This window comes from Sturnira hondurensis, unplaced genomic scaffold (genome assembly GCF_014824575.4).
Source record: "Sturnira hondurensis isolate 20B ecotype Veracruz unplaced genomic scaffold, ASM1482457v3 Scaffold0004271, whole genome shotgun sequence".
Lineage (NCBI taxonomy): Eukaryota > Metazoa > Chordata > Mammalia > Chiroptera > Phyllostomidae > Sturnira > Sturnira hondurensis.
The window spans coordinates 4,147,997-4,168,200 of record NW_028076902.1 but is presented as its reverse complement, the minus strand read 5'-3'; the positions used below and the strand labels follow the sequence as shown (position 1 = coordinate 4,168,200).

Sequence of the window (20,204 nt, the reverse complement as noted above, 5' to 3'; positions counted from 1 at the left end):
TGGCTAAGGGCAAGGGACAACCTTTGTAATGCTAGCCAGCTTGTCTCTGGTAGCAAACTGCCTCAGTTCCTCTCCCTGCCCCCAAAGCTTGGTTGGAAGTCAATGACAGGTAAGACCCCTCACAGCAAAGGGGGGGGGGCTGCAACAAAGAGCAATGGACTCTCGTTCCCAGGCTTTCTTTGTCAAAGGCAGAGTCCCCAGGTTCTTTGGGAGAAGCGCTTCCTAATCCCCTTAAGCCTGAATATCTGATGGGGAGAGGTGCAGCTCCTTGCCTTGCTAGAGCATGTCCTGGGGAAAAATTGGCATCACAAAGACTTGCTGATAAACCTGTGAAATCTGCTCTGCTAAGAGTGCTTTCATTCATATGTTAAGGGTTGGAGAGGAAATGAGTATGTCTCCCAAAGTTTCTGCAACTCTCTTCCTGACAGACTCTGACTCAGACTCTGAAGCCCTCAGATTTCTTTGAAATGTTATCTACTGTTTGATCCTTGCAGCCCTGTATTCCTGTGTATTACAACCCAATAAAAGGCTATGGAGCAGGGGTTATGGGGCCTTTTTCTCCTTGGAGAAACTGGCCGATGCTGGCCTTTGTCTCCCCTGAGAAACTGGCCACAGCCCACTCCTCCTCCCTAAGCAGATCTGTCAGGACTCAGCCATTATTCACTCTCCATCCGTGGCACCCAGGGGGGAATTGAGAGAGAAGTCACCCCCACATTTGGGCAAGGTAAAATAGCTACAATTTTGGAAACATTACCTAAGGCATTTTAAGCAGTATACTGGAGCATAGGACTAATGACAGGCTTATAAGCAAACTGTATTATACTAATTGTATAGAGAAGACATAGTTTTACCAGTAAGTATGCCCAAATCCATGTTATAATGAGGCAGTAACAGTAAGTTCTACTCTATTTTTTGATGCTTCAAGGAAAATAAGTAAATTACCTTCAGATCTTCAAAACTCTTCAGCATCTCACTCAAGAACCTGTAATAGTCTCCAGACTTTGTAAGTAGTTCTATGTATCGAGAATACACATCCGAAGCCTTGAAGAAAAGGAGTGAAAGTAGAAAAAAAAGGTATTACATTGCAAAAAAAGTCATATGCAAGTTGACCGATTTTGCTTCCTAGAACAATGAAATAGTAAAATTATAATTCAAAGAGTGCATTCCCTTCTTTCATGTGCAGTAATGCTGAATTCTAGCAGTACATCAAAGTAAAGACCTCAACCATTATAGTCCATCCTCATGAGTTCGGGGCACTTCCCTTAAGTCTCCTGACAGGTGATGTTCTCGGAAATCTTTGGGAAAAATTATCTTTTAAAAATCTACAAGGTATTTTTTACTTTAAAAGTCTCCCTCATTAAATCCAGCATTTAAGCCTAATTTCCGCAAAGATTCTAATATAATGGACAACAGATTCAGACATCTGCTGATCATTTCCTAAAATTCATCACATATGGATGCCTCATACCAGAAGAAGCATAACCTACTATGGATCTTTATGAGTGGATACTCTATAACAAGGGATGAGTTTAGGGACTGTTGGTAAGACAGGAAGAGGACAGATAAAAGGGAAGAGGCAGAAGGAAGGACAGGCCCCACGAGATAGGTAATGACATACATACCTCTTGCAGAATCACCCCAGAGGGAGACTGAACCATGGTCCTCTTAATAGGTATGTTCAGTAGAGTTTCCAGTCCTGAGGTGTACGATGCCATCTGGAGTTCATAATCCTGCAGAATAATCAAGTGTAAGAAAAACATACTTAGTGAACTTAAAAGGAGTTACTGACAGCTACAACTCCATAGTTTCCAATTATCAAAATATATTCCTAATGATCTACCCCAAAGGCTCTCATTGTATACCTAGTGCCCGAGCAGCAAATATTGCATTACTAAACCAAGCAGTACATCTTTCCATGCTAACTGGAGAATTCTGCACGTGCCACCAGTCTAAAGAATGAAGACCAGTTCTTTCCCACAGATATTGTCCATGTGAACGAATTCAAGTTAATGGATAACAAATGTTTATGGTTTTCTCAGGAGAGAATATATGAAATCTGTAACTGCTATCCTCGAGAAGTTTATAATCTTGAAAGTGAGTCAGAAAATAATGCGGTCAGTTAATAATGTTCTTGATGAAATACCAACACTCTTTATGAAACTACCATACCTTAATTGAATTTGCGCAAAGTTCGGCAACTTTTTGTACTTCTTCTGCTTTGTCTCGTTTGCCAGAAATTTCATTATGCAAGTTCTATATAAAAAAATATATTATTTACAAGTGTTAAAGTGTATACATATTTTAAAATAAATGTTATTTTACTCTCTGACCACTGTTATATGTTTTTTCTCTCTGTTTATTACTACATGTACTGACCTCACATTCTCACAGTTCAACCTTAAGAGATGAGTATATGTTCTATTCAGAAAAAAGAACAAAGTTCTTCAACTTATTATCTACCTAAAAGGTTACTTTTTAGTCAGAATTCTTTTCTGGTCCTTTTACCTCAATTTATAAAAATACTTTAGTACATTACATTGTTTCTATATTCATAATTGTACTTGTAAATTATATTCATAATTGCATTTGATATTTCTTTGTAAATATCTCAATTGTTTCTCTCTGGGCAGCCTTTAAGCATTTACAAAATAGGCTTGTAATATTAATCATTTCAAACCTAGGCACTGCTATGAAAACCAAAGGAAAATACAGCTTACACCCAAATAATTTTGGAACAGATAACGAGTTGACTCTTACCTTCTGCTCATTCAAAAATCGCATGACTGTGTTGGAATCTCCAAACTTCATGGACTCCAAGGAATCCTGGCGGCGTTTGGCCTCGTAGAGCCACTTACAGAAAGCCTGGTAGTTATCACGGTAATTCCGCAGTTGCTTGATTTGTTTCTCCAGGTCCCATAACCTAGGGAAAATGCAGATAAAATTATTAAAATTGTTAAAGCGCTGCTATTGTCCCTCAACGTATTTAACACAAAGATACCATATGACCAAGCGATTCCACTTGTCCCTCAATGTATTTAACATAAAGATACCATATGACCAAGCAATGTCATTCCACTAAGAGAAATGAAAACATACATCCACACACAAACTTATACACATATGTTATAGCAGTATTTTTCACAACAGTCAAAAAATGGAAACAACCCAAATATCCATCAGCTGATGAAAGGATAAAAACTGTAGTATATATCCATACATAGAATATTGTTCAGCCATAAAAAGGAATGGACTGTTGGCACATGCAATACCACATATGAACCTCAAAAACACCATGCTGATGAGAAAGCCAGTTACAAATGACTGTGTATTGTATGATTCCATTTATATGAAATATCCAGAACAGGCAAATCTATACAGACAGAAAGCTGGGAGGTAGTGATGGCTAGTGGGTACAGGGTTTCTTTTTGAGGGTGATAAAAATGTTCTGAGCTCAGATTGTGGTGACGGTTACACAATTCTGAATATACTCAAAACCACTGAATTATACACATTAAATGGGTGAATTGTATGATGTGAATTACATCATATATCATACAATCAATTACATCATACAATTACAATTATAATCAATTATATCATACAATCAATAAAAACATTTTTAAAAAGCACTACTAGTAAAATGAACTACAAGCAAGATTCAGGAGATATTTTTAAACCCTCATGGGCAGTAAGGCATTTCTTCGGTTAACATTTAATTTTTCACCCTGGCTGGTGTAGCTCAGTGAATTGAGCACGGGCCTTTGAACCACATGATCGCGGTTCGGTTCCCAGTCAGGGCACATGCCTGGGTTGCAGGCCAGTTCCCAGTTCCCAGTTCCCAGTTCCCGGCAGCGGACACATGAGAAGCAACCATACATTGATATTTCTCTCCCTCTCTCCTTCCCTTCCTCTCTAAAGATAAATAAAATCTTTTAAAAAAGATTTAATTTTTCACAAACTTTTACCAAAAAAGCCTCTACTTCCTCCAACAGTCATGACAAGAGCTTATTTATAGGGCACAAAAGAGCATGATCAATGTCTTCTAGTATTTCTTGAAAAACCTGGATGGCACCTGGCATGAGTAGGTCAAGCTTGGCTATTACGGCACACCGTCTTTCCATTTCCAACAGCGCTGCCTACAGGCAATCCGTAAACAGAATGCCTGTACTGACTAACTTACATACAAAACAGAACCATTCTTTTTTTATAGTGATTATTTCGAGTGACATTATCTTAGGAACAAGCAAATGGGAAGAAAGTGTGGGAGAGGTCAGCATACCTGTAGTCTATCTGTTTGTCTACTCTCTGCCAGCGATCTGTCAGCTGTGTGACTTTCCCACTGAACTTGCCCAGATCCAGGTCATAAAGCGGGTATTGCTGTGAAGTCTGGGAGTAGATCTGCTGGGCTTTCTGCAGTTCTGTCTTCATGGTGGCCAACAATGATTTCTTCAAGTTCAAGTCACTTTTAATTTTCTGTCATCAGAGAAAAAAGAATACAAATTCATCTCATCTCCTGCTTCATGCCTCACTGCAAATCACCAAACTATAAAAAATTTATAAAACTCTTTAGCTTGTTTATATTTTTAAGACATAATCAAGTCAGAAAAATATATTCACTGACTATATTTCCCAATATTTGTGCCAGTGATTTAGTTCCTTTTGCTACTCCATTAAAAAAAGTAAATTAGTGTAAATTAGTTTCAGAAATACTAAATATTACACTCCATTCCACTCCTGAATAATTATGACATATATTAATGTATTAATCATTCTGAGGAGTCCTACAGTAAAAAAAAAAAACAGTTTAACTACGTTTAACTAAGCATTCCCCAGACTAGTCTCACCACAAATTACTTTCTCACATAGTTCCTACTAACCCCCTCTGGAGAAGAGTGTACTAGAGATAATCAATACCAACATGTGGTCAGTGAAATCTGGTAGTCCTCAAAACTCATGAAAACTTAGTGAAGCTTTATCATTGGGGATTGGGTCCTGAATTACCTCCAATAAACTGGCCACTGTTACATGCCTTTGTATTACCTTCAGTCCACAGCGGTACGCTTCCACCTTGTCCAGATCCAGGTAGATGGTTTCTTCTTCAGTGAGTCTGGCTTCATAAACCTTTAACATGTCCTCTGTCTGGAGAATGGCCTGGAGTAGTGCTCGCACTGAACATAAGCTGTAAGGAGCAAAAGAGGCAAACAGTACTGCTGGTGACTTCATTAAACTCTGAACATCTGGCTCCTGCCACTATTAGTGAAAGAGAACAATATGAAAGCAGATAATTTATTTTGCGTAGTTTATAAGCTGAAGGAGCAATATAATCTCCCCACCCCCATGCTTGAGACCACCATTTTGCACTAGCTGGAGAATTCCAAGTCCCGGCCCTTAAGTACACCTTAAAGGTAACACAGCCTAGATCTGAAAACAGTGGAATTAACAACCTCATCTAGAAGACCCTCCCTCAAAAGCACATAAGACTATTAAGCCTCAAGTGAAACAGAAACTGTAAGGCAACAGATTCAGCAAGCCAAGCATATAAAGCAGACAGTATGTTGTATTGTCTGAGAAAATAAAACTTGAGCAAAGCAAAAGGTCTGAGATAAGCATTAGCTGTAATTACCTATTTAAGTAGCCATCTGTAACGCCATTGATATTTTCCAATTTCTGAAACAGCCCAAATATCTCATTCTGTAAATAGCAATATTTTTCCGAACCTCTGAAGTTAGCCAGCATATCTTTAAGCTGGTTGAGAACTTCAGCAATTGCTTGAGAATCATTCTGCACACTCTGTCAAAAAAAAAGGGCAAGCTCTTTCAGTTTAGCTGTGTGATTCTTGTGATTGTTTTCATCTTTAAAAAGTTCGTTAAATGTAAAGGATTAGAGAAAAAGGCTGACTTGACCTTTCCCTTCCTTCTTCTGGGAGGCCTTATCAGCACTGTATAACTGTGACCCCTTATTTATTTAGAATTTAGACTTTGGATATTGCAAAGTAGTGCCTAGCTGTGACTGGGCAGAGAAGATCGCTTAGCTCCGAGCTAAAACACCTGGGCTGTGGTCCCAGCTCCATCAGTGGCTTTGAGGTTTTATTCCACCAACCAACTCTCTCCGTGCCAGTTTCCCGTCCATAACAAAGACAATTCCACCTCTCTAGTCCCTATCACAGGTTGTTTCGGGCAGAAGCCAAATGAATGTTTGTGCAAACTTTTGAAGCGAACACAGTACTATATGACACAAAGGAAAAACACCGTGGTCTGACTCTGCAACCCACAAACACGCAGAAAAGGCGGCTTAACCCCCAGCCTGATGAACATACACAAATCTGGAAGCAGGAGAAAGAAAAAAGATCATGCTAGAAATCTGTTTTATCAAAATTAATGTTTCTTGCCTATGAATATGTAAGCCAGGTGGGGTGGTTTCTGTTGTTGTTAGGTTGCAGATAAATATAAACATCCCTGGAATCAGGCAAAATATGAATGGACGCCTACCTTTAGCTCATTTATTTTTAAGGTGATATGGTGAGAAGACCCTTGGTCTGCCAGAAGGACATTTTTAAGAGCCATCCTCCCTTCGCAAAGCTCCATCTGCCTACGAATCTTCTGGAGCTCCATCAGCATCCACGTTTCCTGCTTATCATTTTCTCTGTTGGTTTCAATTACTTTATTATGGTTGACATCTTGGCAGGAACCAGCGTGTGTGATTTCAGTTACTGTAAAAACACGTTTGGGCCACAAAAATCAGGACATTTCTAGTTAGAAGGGTGCTAGGCCTCCAAAGGAAAAAAAAAAAAAGCAAAAGCCACACTGCATAAAAGTATGCTACTTCACTTGTGTTGATTCTGAAAATTTATCATGTAGATGAATTTTAATATATTATTTTTCAAAGAAATGATTCTGAAACTAGTTTTACGCCTACTACTCTCTTTTGAAAACTGCACGTGTGCTTCACGCAGAGAGAAGGATGCTCCAGACCAACCTGTCTGGTGCTGATGGTGGCCAGGGAGCTGAATGACCAGTGTCTGGTAGTGCTTCTGGGCATCCGTGAACTGCGTCTGCATTTTCCGCTTGTCGTCATCTCCAAACATCTCTGAGCCTTGGCTGTTTGTGATGAACTCTTGGTAATGGGACTCAAGGTCAGTTAGTGTCTTCTGGTAATCTTCCTTCCGCATGGTTCTCAGCTGTAAGTAAACCAGGTAGAAGTGATACAGGGCTCCTCCCACAGGGCGACCAAGAAGAAGTCTGCTGAGAAACACCTCGTGCGAGACGGGGACTGGAGGCACCACTCATCACAGCCCATTTAGAAAGGCCTTTGAGGGTGTGGAAATTGCTCCTAAGAAACATAGCAATGGGTTGCTGACTTTTTCCCCAACATAATTTTATTCTTCAAAGGGAGTATTACTCAGAAGCCCCAAATGTGAAGCAAGTCACAGCAAAGCTGTTCTGCCTAAAAAGAGAAAAGGTTACGTTGAGCCATTTCATGGCTCAGATTGCCCATGTCATGCCCCTCTGTGCACTGCCATCCCAGTCATCCCGAGAGGACCCCAGCAACTGGGATTCTCAGACCCCAATTTGAACATCACTGATCTTGAGTAACTAGTGCTTTGATGTTCTTCCAAGAATTCTATTCCAACTTTTACCTCTGTGATAGCCAGTCAATAACAGATGATCTAACTTTTCATTACACCCAAGAAGAGTAGGATCCAGAATATTAAAGGACCATGTTACTTTTACTAGTCTGTCAGGTAATTTCCCAGACACACGTGAATTCCTCCCATTGTATACTGGACAGACTAGAACCTCCATGGCAGGCTGAGCAGATTCTCTCAATGAGCTACAACAGCATTAGCTGCATCACTAGAAAGTCTGATGGTAGAGACACGCACTGTGCGGAGTAGCTTGGTGCCTCTTCCAGGCAGCCTGGATGGTGCTGGGGACATACCTTGGCAATAGTCATAGCCCTGATTTTCTCGATGTCAATCATGCAATAGTGCCAGGACACCAGGCTCTTCATGTTGATGTAGAGTTGGTTCCACAGAGCCCAGATGGCTTCGTAGTATTGCTCGATCCTAGGAAGCACAAGGGGAGAACACGTGGAGCCTGGTTTTCAAACTGCGTACCACATGGGAAACCTGGCTGTGCGTACAGGACTGCACAAAAAACTACAGAACTAACAGGAACAGGTGAATGTATTATTTTGAAAACATTCAACATTGCAATGCATTTCATATAATTTATCCTCCAAAAGTGCATTCTCAATTAGCTTTATTAGTGTAGACAGTGTGAATCATTTTGATCAGAATACACGTTATGATTTTTTGGTGTATGCTGTTTGCAGAATACATGTGTCTTTACTGATGGAGGTCTGACACTGGGTGAGACTATTGTTCTAGGCAGAACATCGTCATGGAACACCGATGGCTGCCGAAAATTACGCTGCACTCCCTATTCTGAGGGTGCTGAAGATTTCCACAACTAGTGGTTTAGAAGTATCTGCCAGGGACAATTTGTAAAATGAATGTTCCATCTATTGATGAGCAAATAATGATCTTAATTGCATTTTATGTTTACGGCTACATTCAAAATTACTGATTGTCTAAGAAGGGAAGAACTTTGAAACAATGCCTTTTAAACATATGACAGTGGCATACCCCAGTCCTCTTACAGTCGGATGTTATTTTTTATCCTTCCACAACAACTACAGCATCTCCAACACAAAATTGTAAGACAAGGTCAGGGGACCTTCATGAGGTTCTTTGGGGAGGATGGAATTACAGCAGCGAATGGTGTGTCTGAGTTTTTTGTATAGGCATTTGCCCATTTCTTCCCACTCCCATTCATGTCACGGCTCCGAGAACTTCAACAACTTACTTGCCAGCGAGGTCCACAGCCAGAGGATTCGGAGGAGGAATAATCAGACTGACAGAGGGTACGAGCATGTCCACGCCTCCCGGGCCCGTCACATACCACTTGCTGCGCTCATTGTTGTCCTTCAGGATGCACTCGTCGCCTTTGTGCACAATTTTCTGTAAGGCAAGCAACCGTGGGTTTCAGCTTTACTCATGAGTACACATTCTCATCTTCTTTCTCAAAGACAGAGACACAGATGAAAATGTACAAACTATTTGAGCTTTTACCTTATTAATTTCTCCTCAAACAAAGATAATCTTTACACAATCCAATCACACTGATGCTTTACATAATACCTGTGAGCTGAAAGGTGTGTATAAGGTGAATTAGGTGAAATAATTTTAAAAAAATAGCCTGAGGAACCCATTAATAAAGTGAGAAATCCTTTTGTAAAAGCAGTAACTCACCACATGGCTTTTCTTTGTTTGGGACTTAATGTTTTATGTAATAGATTTTAGTGTGTGGGCATCACTCGTCTCATTCATTTGCTCAAAACAATTTTCAAATAAAAAAATTCTGGCACCAGGTCCTCAGAAAAATAACTTTCTAAATTAACTCCAACATCTAAATGGCTTCTTTTCTAAGTTAATTCTATATAGCTTCTTAAAATGGATACTTAATATACGACAACTATCTTCACTGGCGAAATGTAACAAGCTTGATATTCACCTATTTCAGTCTCCATTTTAACTTACTTTTCACTTTGTATTTACCACAGAGCCTGGAGAAGTGATACACACACTCAATGCGGCACAAAATCTGCACTGACATTGACTTCATAGGCAGCAGAAAGGTCACAGGCTTCACTTCTTTTATGTTAGAAGTTTAAATATAAGAGTGAGCACAGATACATAAGTTTTGCACATCAGAGGGAAAAAAGTATGAAGATTTAGAATAATTTTTTAAAAAGAGCTCTGTTTCACCACTGACAACTGTCACTGGATTCGGGACAAGCCACTGCGCATTCAGCACTTGCTGCTTTGTACACAAAAGAAAGACCTTTACTGTGGTGCTCACAGAAGCCTATGGTAGACTCTGCTCTTTTGATAAAAATCTACATGTAGAGGACGGGAAAGCTTTGGTATCGCTCTGCATAGGTGAGCACCCACCTGGTCTTGCTTGTAGTCACACAGAGCCCTGAGAATAATGGGTTTACTGCTTCTGTAGTCTGGGTTACGAGGCTTTAGCTGCACAATCTTCTTGGACTTATTCACCAAGTTCTGCACCTGACGCTTGTATTCATGGATTTTCTCTCGTTCTTTCTGCAATTGCAAATAAGAATCATACTTAAACATAGATACTTTGAATTTTTATAATTTCTTCAAATAACATTAATATAGCTGCTGTGACATTACAAATGAGATATTGCTATAGTTGTATTTGCTGTAAAAAGCCACAAAGTCATCTATCTTCAGAGACTATGGGAACCTTTCATAGTAAGTGATGCCAGAAGCTACACAACCGTGGATTAAGTGGACAGGAAGAACATCACTGTGTAAAAGACACTGATAGAATTTGAAGTATGCTTTTCCAAAGGAATTGTCACTTGGAATTTATCCCCCCATTTACCCCCCCTTTTCCTTTGGAAAAGGAATGACAATTCCTTTTATGTTATTCAATTCATGACAGTTCATGTTATTCTCTCTGTTTTGGTTTGAACAGTAGTAATTATGTTAGCAAAAGCAATTATCAACAGTAGCTGAGACCATAAAGAAATTTATTTTGAGAAAAGCCACACAATTTTTGGCTTTTCTCAAAATATGAGAAAATGCTATGTGAGCTTTGGGCACATGGTATAATACACAGCAATGCCAATCAGCCCTGTGCTGATTGGCAATCAGCAGTCTGTGCTGCGCTGCTCGGGGGCATTTTATCCCCCCTGCGTAAGGCTGCTGAGGGCCTGGGTCAGAGATAATACCTCCAGGTCCTTGATCTGGTCCAGCAGGCGCTGCAGGGGCATGTTCTTGTCACAGGGGTACTTCTTCCTGATGGAGTCTTGAAGGCCCTTCAGGTAGGCTTCCGTCGACTGGGCCTCTTCAAAAAACTATTACGAATGAGAGTGTCAATGAAAACCAACTCAATTAGCAATATTATCCACTATTTCTATTTCAAGGACTGACTTCCCTAAGAATCTATTTGATAGGTGGCTAAAGAAAAGATTAGAGCAGAAAGTACATTAACCTACCAATCTATGTTCCTCTAAACTAACCCCCCCCCAAAAGTACTTAGGCAATATTCTGAAGACTGTTTGCAATACTTTTTAAAACATCTAAAAGATCAGGAATCAAGACCTAAAAGACAATGAAATTAGTAAGTATAAAAACCTGAAAGTAGGCAGCATTTTCTTTGAGATGAACATCGATGCATTTGGTGATCTGAAGAATCCAGCTCCACTGTGTCTGGAGAGTGTCCATGTATGCCTGAAACACGGAAACATCAGCTGTGTCACCGCCGCTCAGGCACAGAGAGGCAGGCATCTATTCTTCGATAGATACGTGAGCCTAAATGAAGCTATGAAATATTTTTTACCCTAATTCCACATCAAGCAAACTTTTCTCCAAATATTAAAAACAGAATGTTCCAACAGGGAACTCTTGGTATAGTAGAAATTAAACTTTTAAAACCAGTTTTAACAAATAGATACCATTAGAAGTATCACTCAAAATATTCACCCAAAGGGTACAGCTATTGACCGATCCAAACAGATGCTGGGACAGGGTCCCCTACTGCACCAAGGCCTGTTCCTAGATCCCAGGGGGTCCAAGGCACCCATGTGGAGGGCTTGAGAGGCTTAAGGCAATGACTCTTCCTAACTGATAGGGAAATATTCACATTTTTTAACAACCAATGTGACCATAACAGTACCAACAGCTAACGCACAGCCAACAGATGGCGGTCTAAGACAGAGGTCAGCAAACTACACCCCCAGGGACCACACCTGGCCCACCTGCCTGCATTTATAGGTAAGTAACAGTTTTATTGGAACATGGTCACGCTCATTCGTTTACATATTGCTATGGTTGTTTTCATACTGCAATGGCAGGGTTAAATAATTTCAAAAGACCAGATGGCCAGCACACCTAAAATATTATTTGGTCCTTTCCAGAAAAAGACTGTCAAGCCCTCATCTAGGGTATTGGTCCCAAAATATAAAATAAACTTGTCATGGCTTTATGATGGGTAGGAATCATTCATTTGTATTGGCTTTATGAAGTTTCTCTTTTTTTTCTAATAAAAATGTAAATCTCATGCTGCCTACCTCAATTTTGTCTGAAGCTGGATGCTGATTGAGGACAAGTTGGTCACTTTCTTGTTTAAGCTTATTGAGCTCCTTTTCCTTAACTTCCAGTTGACTCATGCGTATCTGTGAACAAAAGAAATACAAACCCATCAGAGTCAGTCACCACTGGCCTTCCGGCATTTCCATCACTGGATATTAAATACAAAACTAAATTTAGGAAATGGACAATGCCAAAGAATACTGTTATGTTTTCCTCAAGAATCCTAGCTCTTTTTTTTTTTGCCCTGGCCAAGTAGCTCAGTTAGTTATAACATCATCCTGATATGCCAAGGTTGTGGGTTTGATCGCTGGTCAGGGCACATACTAGAAGCAACCAGTGAATGGATAAATAAGTAGAACAAAAATTCAATGTTTTTTTTTCTCTCTCCTTACTCACCCCCCAAGATTAATAAAAATAAAAATAGGGGGAAAAAACCTTCATTAAAAAAAAAGAGTCCTAGCATTTTTTGGACAAAAAAGGATGTTTGAGATCTTCCAGTATGTGGCTGATGCTGGTTTTCATGACCATTTGCTGATGCTAGAAGGTTTTTTTCATGACCATGTTGGCATAGGCTGAATTATAATTGGCCGATAAATTATTACAAGTCCATTGACACCCACCTCCTGGGCCTCTAAGCAACAGCCTGGAGGGAAGCATTTATAAACACAGGGGTGGCGGGGCAGCAAGCTTACGGAGAAAGCCTCTTGTTTCTGAGCGATGTTGGTATTCTTGTCACTCCAATCAAAGAGCAGCTCCTCCTCCTCGCAGTCATTGATCCACATGATCTCGCGGGAGGCGGCCAGGATGATGTTCTGCAGCTGTCGCAGGTGTTCCATTCTCTCAGAGGATGCTTTCTGCACAGGACATTCAAAAGCAGCATTAGGATGACAATATGCAGATGCATGGTATTCTCTGCAGATTCCACAGATACACCCAAGTGACCCCTTTTATCAAACAAAAAAGCACAAGAACCAGTAAAATGTTAACCTCTTACATTTACTGACTACCTGGCATGGGACTCATCCAAACTTATGAGGAACAAGGGAGTAATTTTAGATTTGGTGAAACAGCCTAATCAGAAGGGTCTGGATTCAGACACTGATGTCTGAGTTCAATAACTAGTTTTAGACTATACAGGGGCAATGAGATTCTTTAAAAAATTAAGCAAGCTTTCTCTGCCCTCTCCCATGCTCCCAAAATCAAGGTGCCATCAGCCAAACCCTACACCTAATAGGAAACTGTTGTGTCACGAGTAGCCACATTATTTAAAAAGTAGCACTGCCAATGAGAAAATATTAAAAAAGCAAAGATGGGGCAATACAAATAGGCAGAAGAATAAAATATCACTTCTTATAAGTCCAGTAATTGGTTCAAAATTTATCATAAAATGGACTGGTAAACCTCTATGTATCTCATAAAAAGACTGCAATTCACAAGTGGAAAATCTTTATTGCTTTAACTGCAAGTATTTAATGTGGGCTATTGACGTGACACTTAATTTGCAAATAGAACAGCACTCAGTATTGTCTTCAAAAAAACATCTTTTTTGGCCCTGGCTGGTATAGCTCAGTGGATTGAACACAGGCCTCCAAACCAGAAAAACATCTTTTAAAATTCATTTCTGAAGGAAAACTTCAGCAACAAAAATGAAATTAGCATCTTCTAGCCCCTGACCCTACTTCCAGGCACCTGCAGAGTCCTCAGGCAGAACAGAGTCATCGGGAGGAACACCCAGCAGGTGCCTTACCCTGAGGTGGCACTCCAGAGTTATGGAGCTGAACTGAACTGAACGCGGAGACTTCAGAAATATGTCGGCTTACCAGCAAGTTTTCATACTCCCCCTCCAACTGGTAAATGGCAGCTTTCTCGCGCTAGAAGGTGACAAACAGCAGGTAATTATTTCATCCTCCTTGTGGTTTTGCAGAAAAACAGCAGCCCCTCTAAACCTTTTTGCCAGATACTGATTTCATACCCTTTGTGAGAAAGACTGTTTTCCCTAGGAAATCTTTCACTCACAGGGACCTTTCCCCGGTTGGTCTGAAGGCAAACCCTCACTGGCCTGGCGGTGCTATCTCCACAAGTGAAGGCCTCATCACTGCCAATGACAGACTCGCAGAAATTGTGAAAGGTTGAACATATGATTTCAGACTCCCTAGGTGGGTCTTAGGGGAAAATTGGTCAGATAGCCAAGTGGACAAAAGTTAAGGCAAAAAAGAAAGCCAGAAGAAGAAGGGAACTAAGTAGCTCTAAGTTTTTGTTGTTTTTTTTTAATATAGAAATCTGGGAAGAACTGAGCGCTTAAAGTTGGATGAATATTTAATGTTGTAATTCTCCACCCAGCTTCAAGTTCATCTTTCCAGCAAAGGAAAGGTATCAGGAGGAGACCTCAGTTTCCCCAGTAGAGATGCATTTTAATTACCGCATACAAAAGAATTCACTAAGGATGTAAAATGGTATGATTGCCAGATTTTCTCTGTTTGAAGGAGTGTTCTGCATTCTGCAAGGAAAGAACCACCCCCCACAAAATACTCATTTACAAACTACCCACAAATGAGTGTTTGTTTGCCCTTAGCCTTTTGTTGAACTGCCCCCACCCAGTGCTAACAGGCCCAGTGCTAATCTCCAGCAGATCTATTGAATTCTACTTCCCCATTTATAAAATGGGATTTTTAAAAATTTCCAGTCATTTGGGAAAGTAATCACAGATGAATGTCTCAGACAAAACTGTCTAGGACCAAGTAATTACACAACCCTTCACTACGCTCTCTGGAGACTCTAAAATGGAGCACTTCAAAGTACCAGGTCGGCTTTCATTTTGTCCAGCTGCCAGTGGTACTCCTCAATGGCATTGTGGACGCTCCTGTGGCTGCTGATGCTCTGCTCCACCGAGGCCGGGTCCATGCCCCAGGACAGCGCGTCCATGTCCACCTGCCGAGGGAGAGAGTGGCCTTCATTTCTGATACTGGGCCTTTGACACATCTTACCTGCAGCGTCAGGGATCAGAGTGCCAGAGACACACACAGCCTCATCGACATCAACCTGAAGATGTAAATACTCAATACTAAAACAAAAAAAAATATTTTAAAGGCTTGGGATTTCCAAGCCACCTGGCTAATGGGGGGTTGCCAAAAACTCACTTCAACTTGTCTGATCTCAGCTCAAGATGGACTGAGAGGGGTTTCAGAAATGAGACTCACAAAGCCTAGATCATGTCCTGAAGACAAAAATCTACATGTGCACATGCAAGTGGTATGTGTATATATGTGTGTAGTGTGTGGGCAGACCTACTTACTAAACCTAACATATAGCATGTTATAAAATACTGATAAGTTTCTATAGTCAGTCGTTTTTATTTTATTTTTTAATTAATTCTTTTTTAAAAATTTATTTAATTATTTTTCAAGTACAGTTTTCTATTACTCCTATCCCATCCCACCTCCCTCCGGTGTTCCCCTCCTCCCTATAGTCAGTCATTTTTAAATGGGCATCAGAAATAATCATATAATACTTCCCAAGCTGAATGGCCAACCTAAAAGATTTTTGTTGTTTTTCTTTAAATTATTTTGATTAATATAATTGTTAACTCTTTAAATCCAGCATTTACTATTTACTACCTTTCAGGATGCCAAACTCCCTACGGCCCATTTCAAAGAGAAGTTACAACACACACGGCATGCCTGAACTTCAATTAATGTTGGCAACATTGAAATTGTGGATTTCCATTAACTTTTTAAAAATTGAGTCTAACTTCTTATTTTGTCTCCACTACTTCAAATTTAAGAATGCCTCATAATAAGAATTCAACACGTTAGTCCACAAATTCCATGCTGTGGCAAGTCTATCACCTCATCTTCCTTTTGCACAAGCTCATGTAAATTTCCAAATCACCTGTGTCATCTCCAGATGACATGCCAAGGGCAAACATTCCAGTCTCGTATTACAGCAAGAACATAACACATATTGTTCTAAGCCACATCCATGTTCTAATGTACTTGGCAAGCTTTCAGAAAGGGGAGCCATTTCAGAGTCAGACAACTGAAATGTACCCAGGACTTTGACCCTTCCCTCCCACAGCTCATTTTGGCTTTAACAGAAACAGGGGAGTGCACTGGGACATGAATAAGATGGCCAGGCTCCTGCTCAAGCCCCTCATTACCACCCAAGTGTATAGTATCTGACCGGTTCATCAGCAGAAACACAAGTCAGGGAAACAAAACAAAACCCTGGCACAGGAGATGTGTGACTGCCTACTGACTGTGCTGCCGAGGACACTGCCCTCTTATCAGTTGGGCTCTGCAGCCCAGTCTCCTGGGAACGAGAGCAAGAATGCAAGCTATGCTTTGGGAGAGAAGGGATAAGCAGAAAGGGGCCCGAGAGAATCCCAGAGCAAACCAGCAATAAGTGATAAAACTGCAGAGTTCTTTTCAAACCACAGGGGCCACCTGATCTGAAAAGCATTGCTCGTCAACTGTTGGAAATGCTCCCAACACAACAGAAGACTGAGTCCATGTGATAATGACATTTTCCGAAATTTTTAAATGTTGAACCTTTGCTACAAAGAAATTCTTACAAAGCTGCCCCCAACTGTGAATACAGAAAATGACAACATCTGAGTTGTCATTGTACGTAACTGTGATTCTAAATAGAAATTAGGGAATTTGACGTTTCATAATCTGGGTCAAAGGCTGTTTAACCCGAGGCCCCCAATCTTTAAGATGCAGTGCAAGCCCCACCAAGCCGCCCTCTGACCTCTGCCTCCCGCAGGTTCTGCAGCAGCACCCGGTCCGCCAGTCCTATCTGAGCAAGGTTCTATTACAGCTGAAACACAGCCCTTAATCCCACTCTGCTCTGCACAGAAGTCTGGCATTTGGTGTGTGTGTCTTGTTTTCTTCAATAATATTCATTTCCAGGGCCACAGAACATAATTTTTGAACCCTCAATTTTTGGCCTGGTACCAATAGCTATAAAATGCTCAAAAAAATGGGTGTTTGGAGATTAGAAAGGAATTTCACCATGTATGCAAATGCTGAGTCACTATGTTGTACATCTGAAACTCATATAATATTGTAGGTCAATTATACCTCAACTGAAAGAAAAACATTAGAAGAAAATTTGAAAACATGCAAAAATGTTTGTAGTTAGGTGTCTGGGGTTAATAACCTACTTTTTGCCTACCTTCTGTAACAGTGTTACTTAGTTCTTGTAAGTGGGAGAAAAAGGTGACTAAATGAATGGATGTTTACTCCCATATGCCCTCACCACTTAGAAAAATACACGTAGAAAAATTTTTAAGTCAACAAGAAACTTTAGAACCACTACTAAATTGCCCCAAGAACAAGTAATAAAACCAGTATTTCTGTCCAGGCTGGTGTGGCTCAGTGGATTGAGTGGTGGCCTGCAAACCAAAGGGTTACTGGTTCGATTCCCAGTCAGGGCACATGCCTGGATTGCAGGCCAGGTCCCCAACTGGAGACATGACAGAGGCAACCAATCAATGTATCTCTTGCACACTGGCAGATTAAAGTTTCTTTCCCTCCCTTCCTCTCTCTCTGAAAATAGATAATTTTTTAAATAAAATAAATAAATAAATCGTTTCTTAGAGCCACAACCACATTGCAAAGCACATAGTCTCTCCACAACTTATCATTCTGACGTAGGCACCTTCTCAGGAGAAGGATGGTTCATTAGTGTAAGGTTTTCATTATTCAGTTCCCACCTACATGACCATGTCATACTGCCACCTGTTCATTACAGTGCATAATTACTACATAAAACAACAAAACAGTAATTAACATGGAAAAGTACTTTGTAGAAACTCTGGTTCTAGGGAAAGGCTCAGCACATACTCCTCTTGCCATCACTTAACTTCACTGCCACACCGGTGACGTAATGATTACGCAAGACAGCTGACACTTCAAAAATACAAGGCAAGCAACCAATGAGCCCCAACCAGAACATCCAGTTTTAGTGTGTTCCCAGCTCCTCCAAATTTGTTAACATCTTAGGTGAACTTCTACAACATTCTTTTTTTAAATACCTATCAATAACACAGATGAGGTGCTCACTTCGGCAGCACATATACTAAACACAGATGAGATCAGTTACCGCTGAAGTAGAACAGTAAAGTTTTTTAGCACATAAAGATCCACAACAGGTTTTGCAATCGTGCACAGGAAGTTAGTAAAAATCTATTAATTAACTTATACCTGTTGAATATTACCTGTGCACTATTACCTGTGTGATGAAGTATGATTACAAAGCAATGAGGCTGATTCTCTATGCCATGGTGGGGGGGTGGGGACCTGACAAGTTTCACTCATTTAAAAATAGAAGCCCACTTTCAAATTGTATATGAGGACAATTTCAAAAACAGCAACTCGTTGCTGCTAGCTGAGGTCCAGAACACGCTGTATGTTCCTGACCGCGGGGCTGACCCTGTAGGTTCATACCCTTGGGGCTGCACAGACCTGGAATGTCTGAGAACAAGCCCCCGTCCCCCTGGAAGCTGCTTACTTACCCTCTGCTGCCTTATCCACCCCAGACATTCACTGGTGACACGCTTGGTGAATTCATCCCACCCGGAGCCACTCTGGCAGGTATACCCTCCGCCACCCTTGGAGCTGGCCCTTCGGACTCGAGGGACACTGATGGCTTTACACAGGGCGCGCATTTGCTCCTGGAGCTGCAGCAGCCTGAAAGGAAAGGAAAACAGTTACACCAGTGCAGAAGAACAGCCCATGAGAACACGTGCTGGGCAAATCCCCCTTTCCTCAGTCTCTTTTGTGTCAGCACAGCGGTCACAAATGTTTTCTTTGAGGAATATTTTTCTTTACCACATGATGTGGATCTGAGTCACACACAAAAACTTAAATAGTGTGATGCTCAAAGCCTGAAACATCATAGAACGTACTGCTGGCTTTGCCTAACCTGGCTGCACCTTGTGCTTTCTCTTCAATTTTAGGTACAGTGAGAACCAAAGCAGACGGCACATCTCTGCCTTAAGCTGCATTTTCAACTCTAAGACTCTCAGTTTTGTTTTCAGTAAACTGAGCTTGACTTGATATTAGACTCTTAAAAGACAAATACTGGGCCCAAGACCTTTGCTGTCCCCTCAAGGGAGGTACAGTTAACAACAAACTGAACCCTTCAAAATAAGCACACTCTTTTGGCCAGTTCTGTCCAATTCTCATAGCAGCTCTGTGAGTCCACAAAATGAAGGCAGTGGTTTAAATTGATTTGTATTAGAGAGACATAAAGCTGCAAAATACCCAGTTTGCATGCCTGACCTTGTGAGCATCTGTGCTTCCTTCAAGGGAAGACCTGGGTCGTGGGACTGAGAGTAACCTGGCATATGACATCCCTCTGCATTGGTGCTAACTGGGGAGTACCTTTTCTGATAAGCTTCACAAGGCTGGCCCATCTGCCGCATCTCTCTGATCAAGCCATCAGTAATTTCCATCTGGTCACTGGCCTGAGCAAAATACTCCTCCAGTTCTCTGCTCCGAGCCAGCTGTATTCCATCTCCGTATTTCAGTTCCTGAAAGAGAGAATAAAGGGAGGTTCATTAGCCAAAATTTGTGGACTGTATTTTAAATTTCGCCAGGCTTTTAAAAGTATATTTATAAAATATTCATCTTTCCCTTTCTTCTGTATCTTAAATGCCTATCTTTCACATTTTCCCAGAACTGTCATCTAATGGGAATATTACTATGGTAAAAACACTGTACCATTATATTGGCCAAGGTCTTTTGCACAAAAACTGAACTTTTCCTGCATCTTATAAGAAAATAATTTTTCAGTTCTTAAAAAGAAAGCTGTCTAATTCACTATATAGGGACAATTAATTTCCTCGTTTTGATGATGTATTAATTATGTGAGATGTCACCTTTGGAGGAAGCTGGGTGATGGGTACCCAAGACTGCTTTGTACTATTTTTGCAACTTCTTGTGACTCTGTAATTATTTCCAGGGCATATATGAGCTTTCTCTAGAATCTGAGAATTGCTGCTTTCATTTGG

General features: G+C 40.7%; 1 protein-coding gene across 3 annotated transcripts in view; it reads right to left on the bottom strand.

Moving 5' to 3' along the window:
• DSP (desmoplakin) overlaps positions 1-20,204 on the bottom strand; it is a 41,889-nt gene that overhangs the window by 7,985 nt on the left and 13,700 nt on the right. For all 3 annotated transcript variants that reach the window (XM_037045377.1, XM_037045375.1, XM_037045376.1), the window contains exons 3-22: positions 19,576-19,724; positions 18,705-18,879; positions 14,987-15,115; positions 14,008-14,058; positions 12,880-13,041; positions 12,166-12,270; positions 11,231-11,326; positions 10,825-10,950; positions 10,016-10,168; positions 8,868-9,022; positions 7,939-8,065; positions 6,976-7,177; positions 6,489-6,709; positions 5,624-5,790; positions 5,041-5,179; positions 4,280-4,473; positions 2,758-2,920; positions 2,170-2,253; positions 1,623-1,730; positions 943-1,041 (exon numbers count right to left, since the gene is read on the bottom strand). In XM_037045377.1, the coding sequence (XP_036901272.1) occupies positions 943-1,041; positions 1,623-1,730; positions 2,170-2,253; positions 2,758-2,920; positions 4,280-4,473; positions 5,041-5,179; positions 5,624-5,790; positions 6,489-6,709; positions 6,976-7,177; positions 7,939-8,065; positions 8,868-9,022; positions 10,016-10,168; positions 10,825-10,950; positions 11,231-11,326; positions 12,166-12,270; positions 12,880-13,041; positions 14,008-14,058; positions 14,987-15,115; positions 18,705-18,879; positions 19,576-19,724 (2,805 nt within the window). The remainder of the gene's footprint in view (positions 1-942; positions 1,042-1,622; positions 1,731-2,169; positions 2,254-2,757; positions 2,921-4,279; positions 4,474-5,040; positions 5,180-5,623; positions 5,791-6,488; positions 6,710-6,975; positions 7,178-7,938; positions 8,066-8,867; positions 9,023-10,015; positions 10,169-10,824; positions 10,951-11,230; positions 11,327-12,165; positions 12,271-12,879; positions 13,042-14,007; positions 14,059-14,986; positions 15,116-18,704; positions 18,880-19,575; positions 19,725-20,204) is intronic.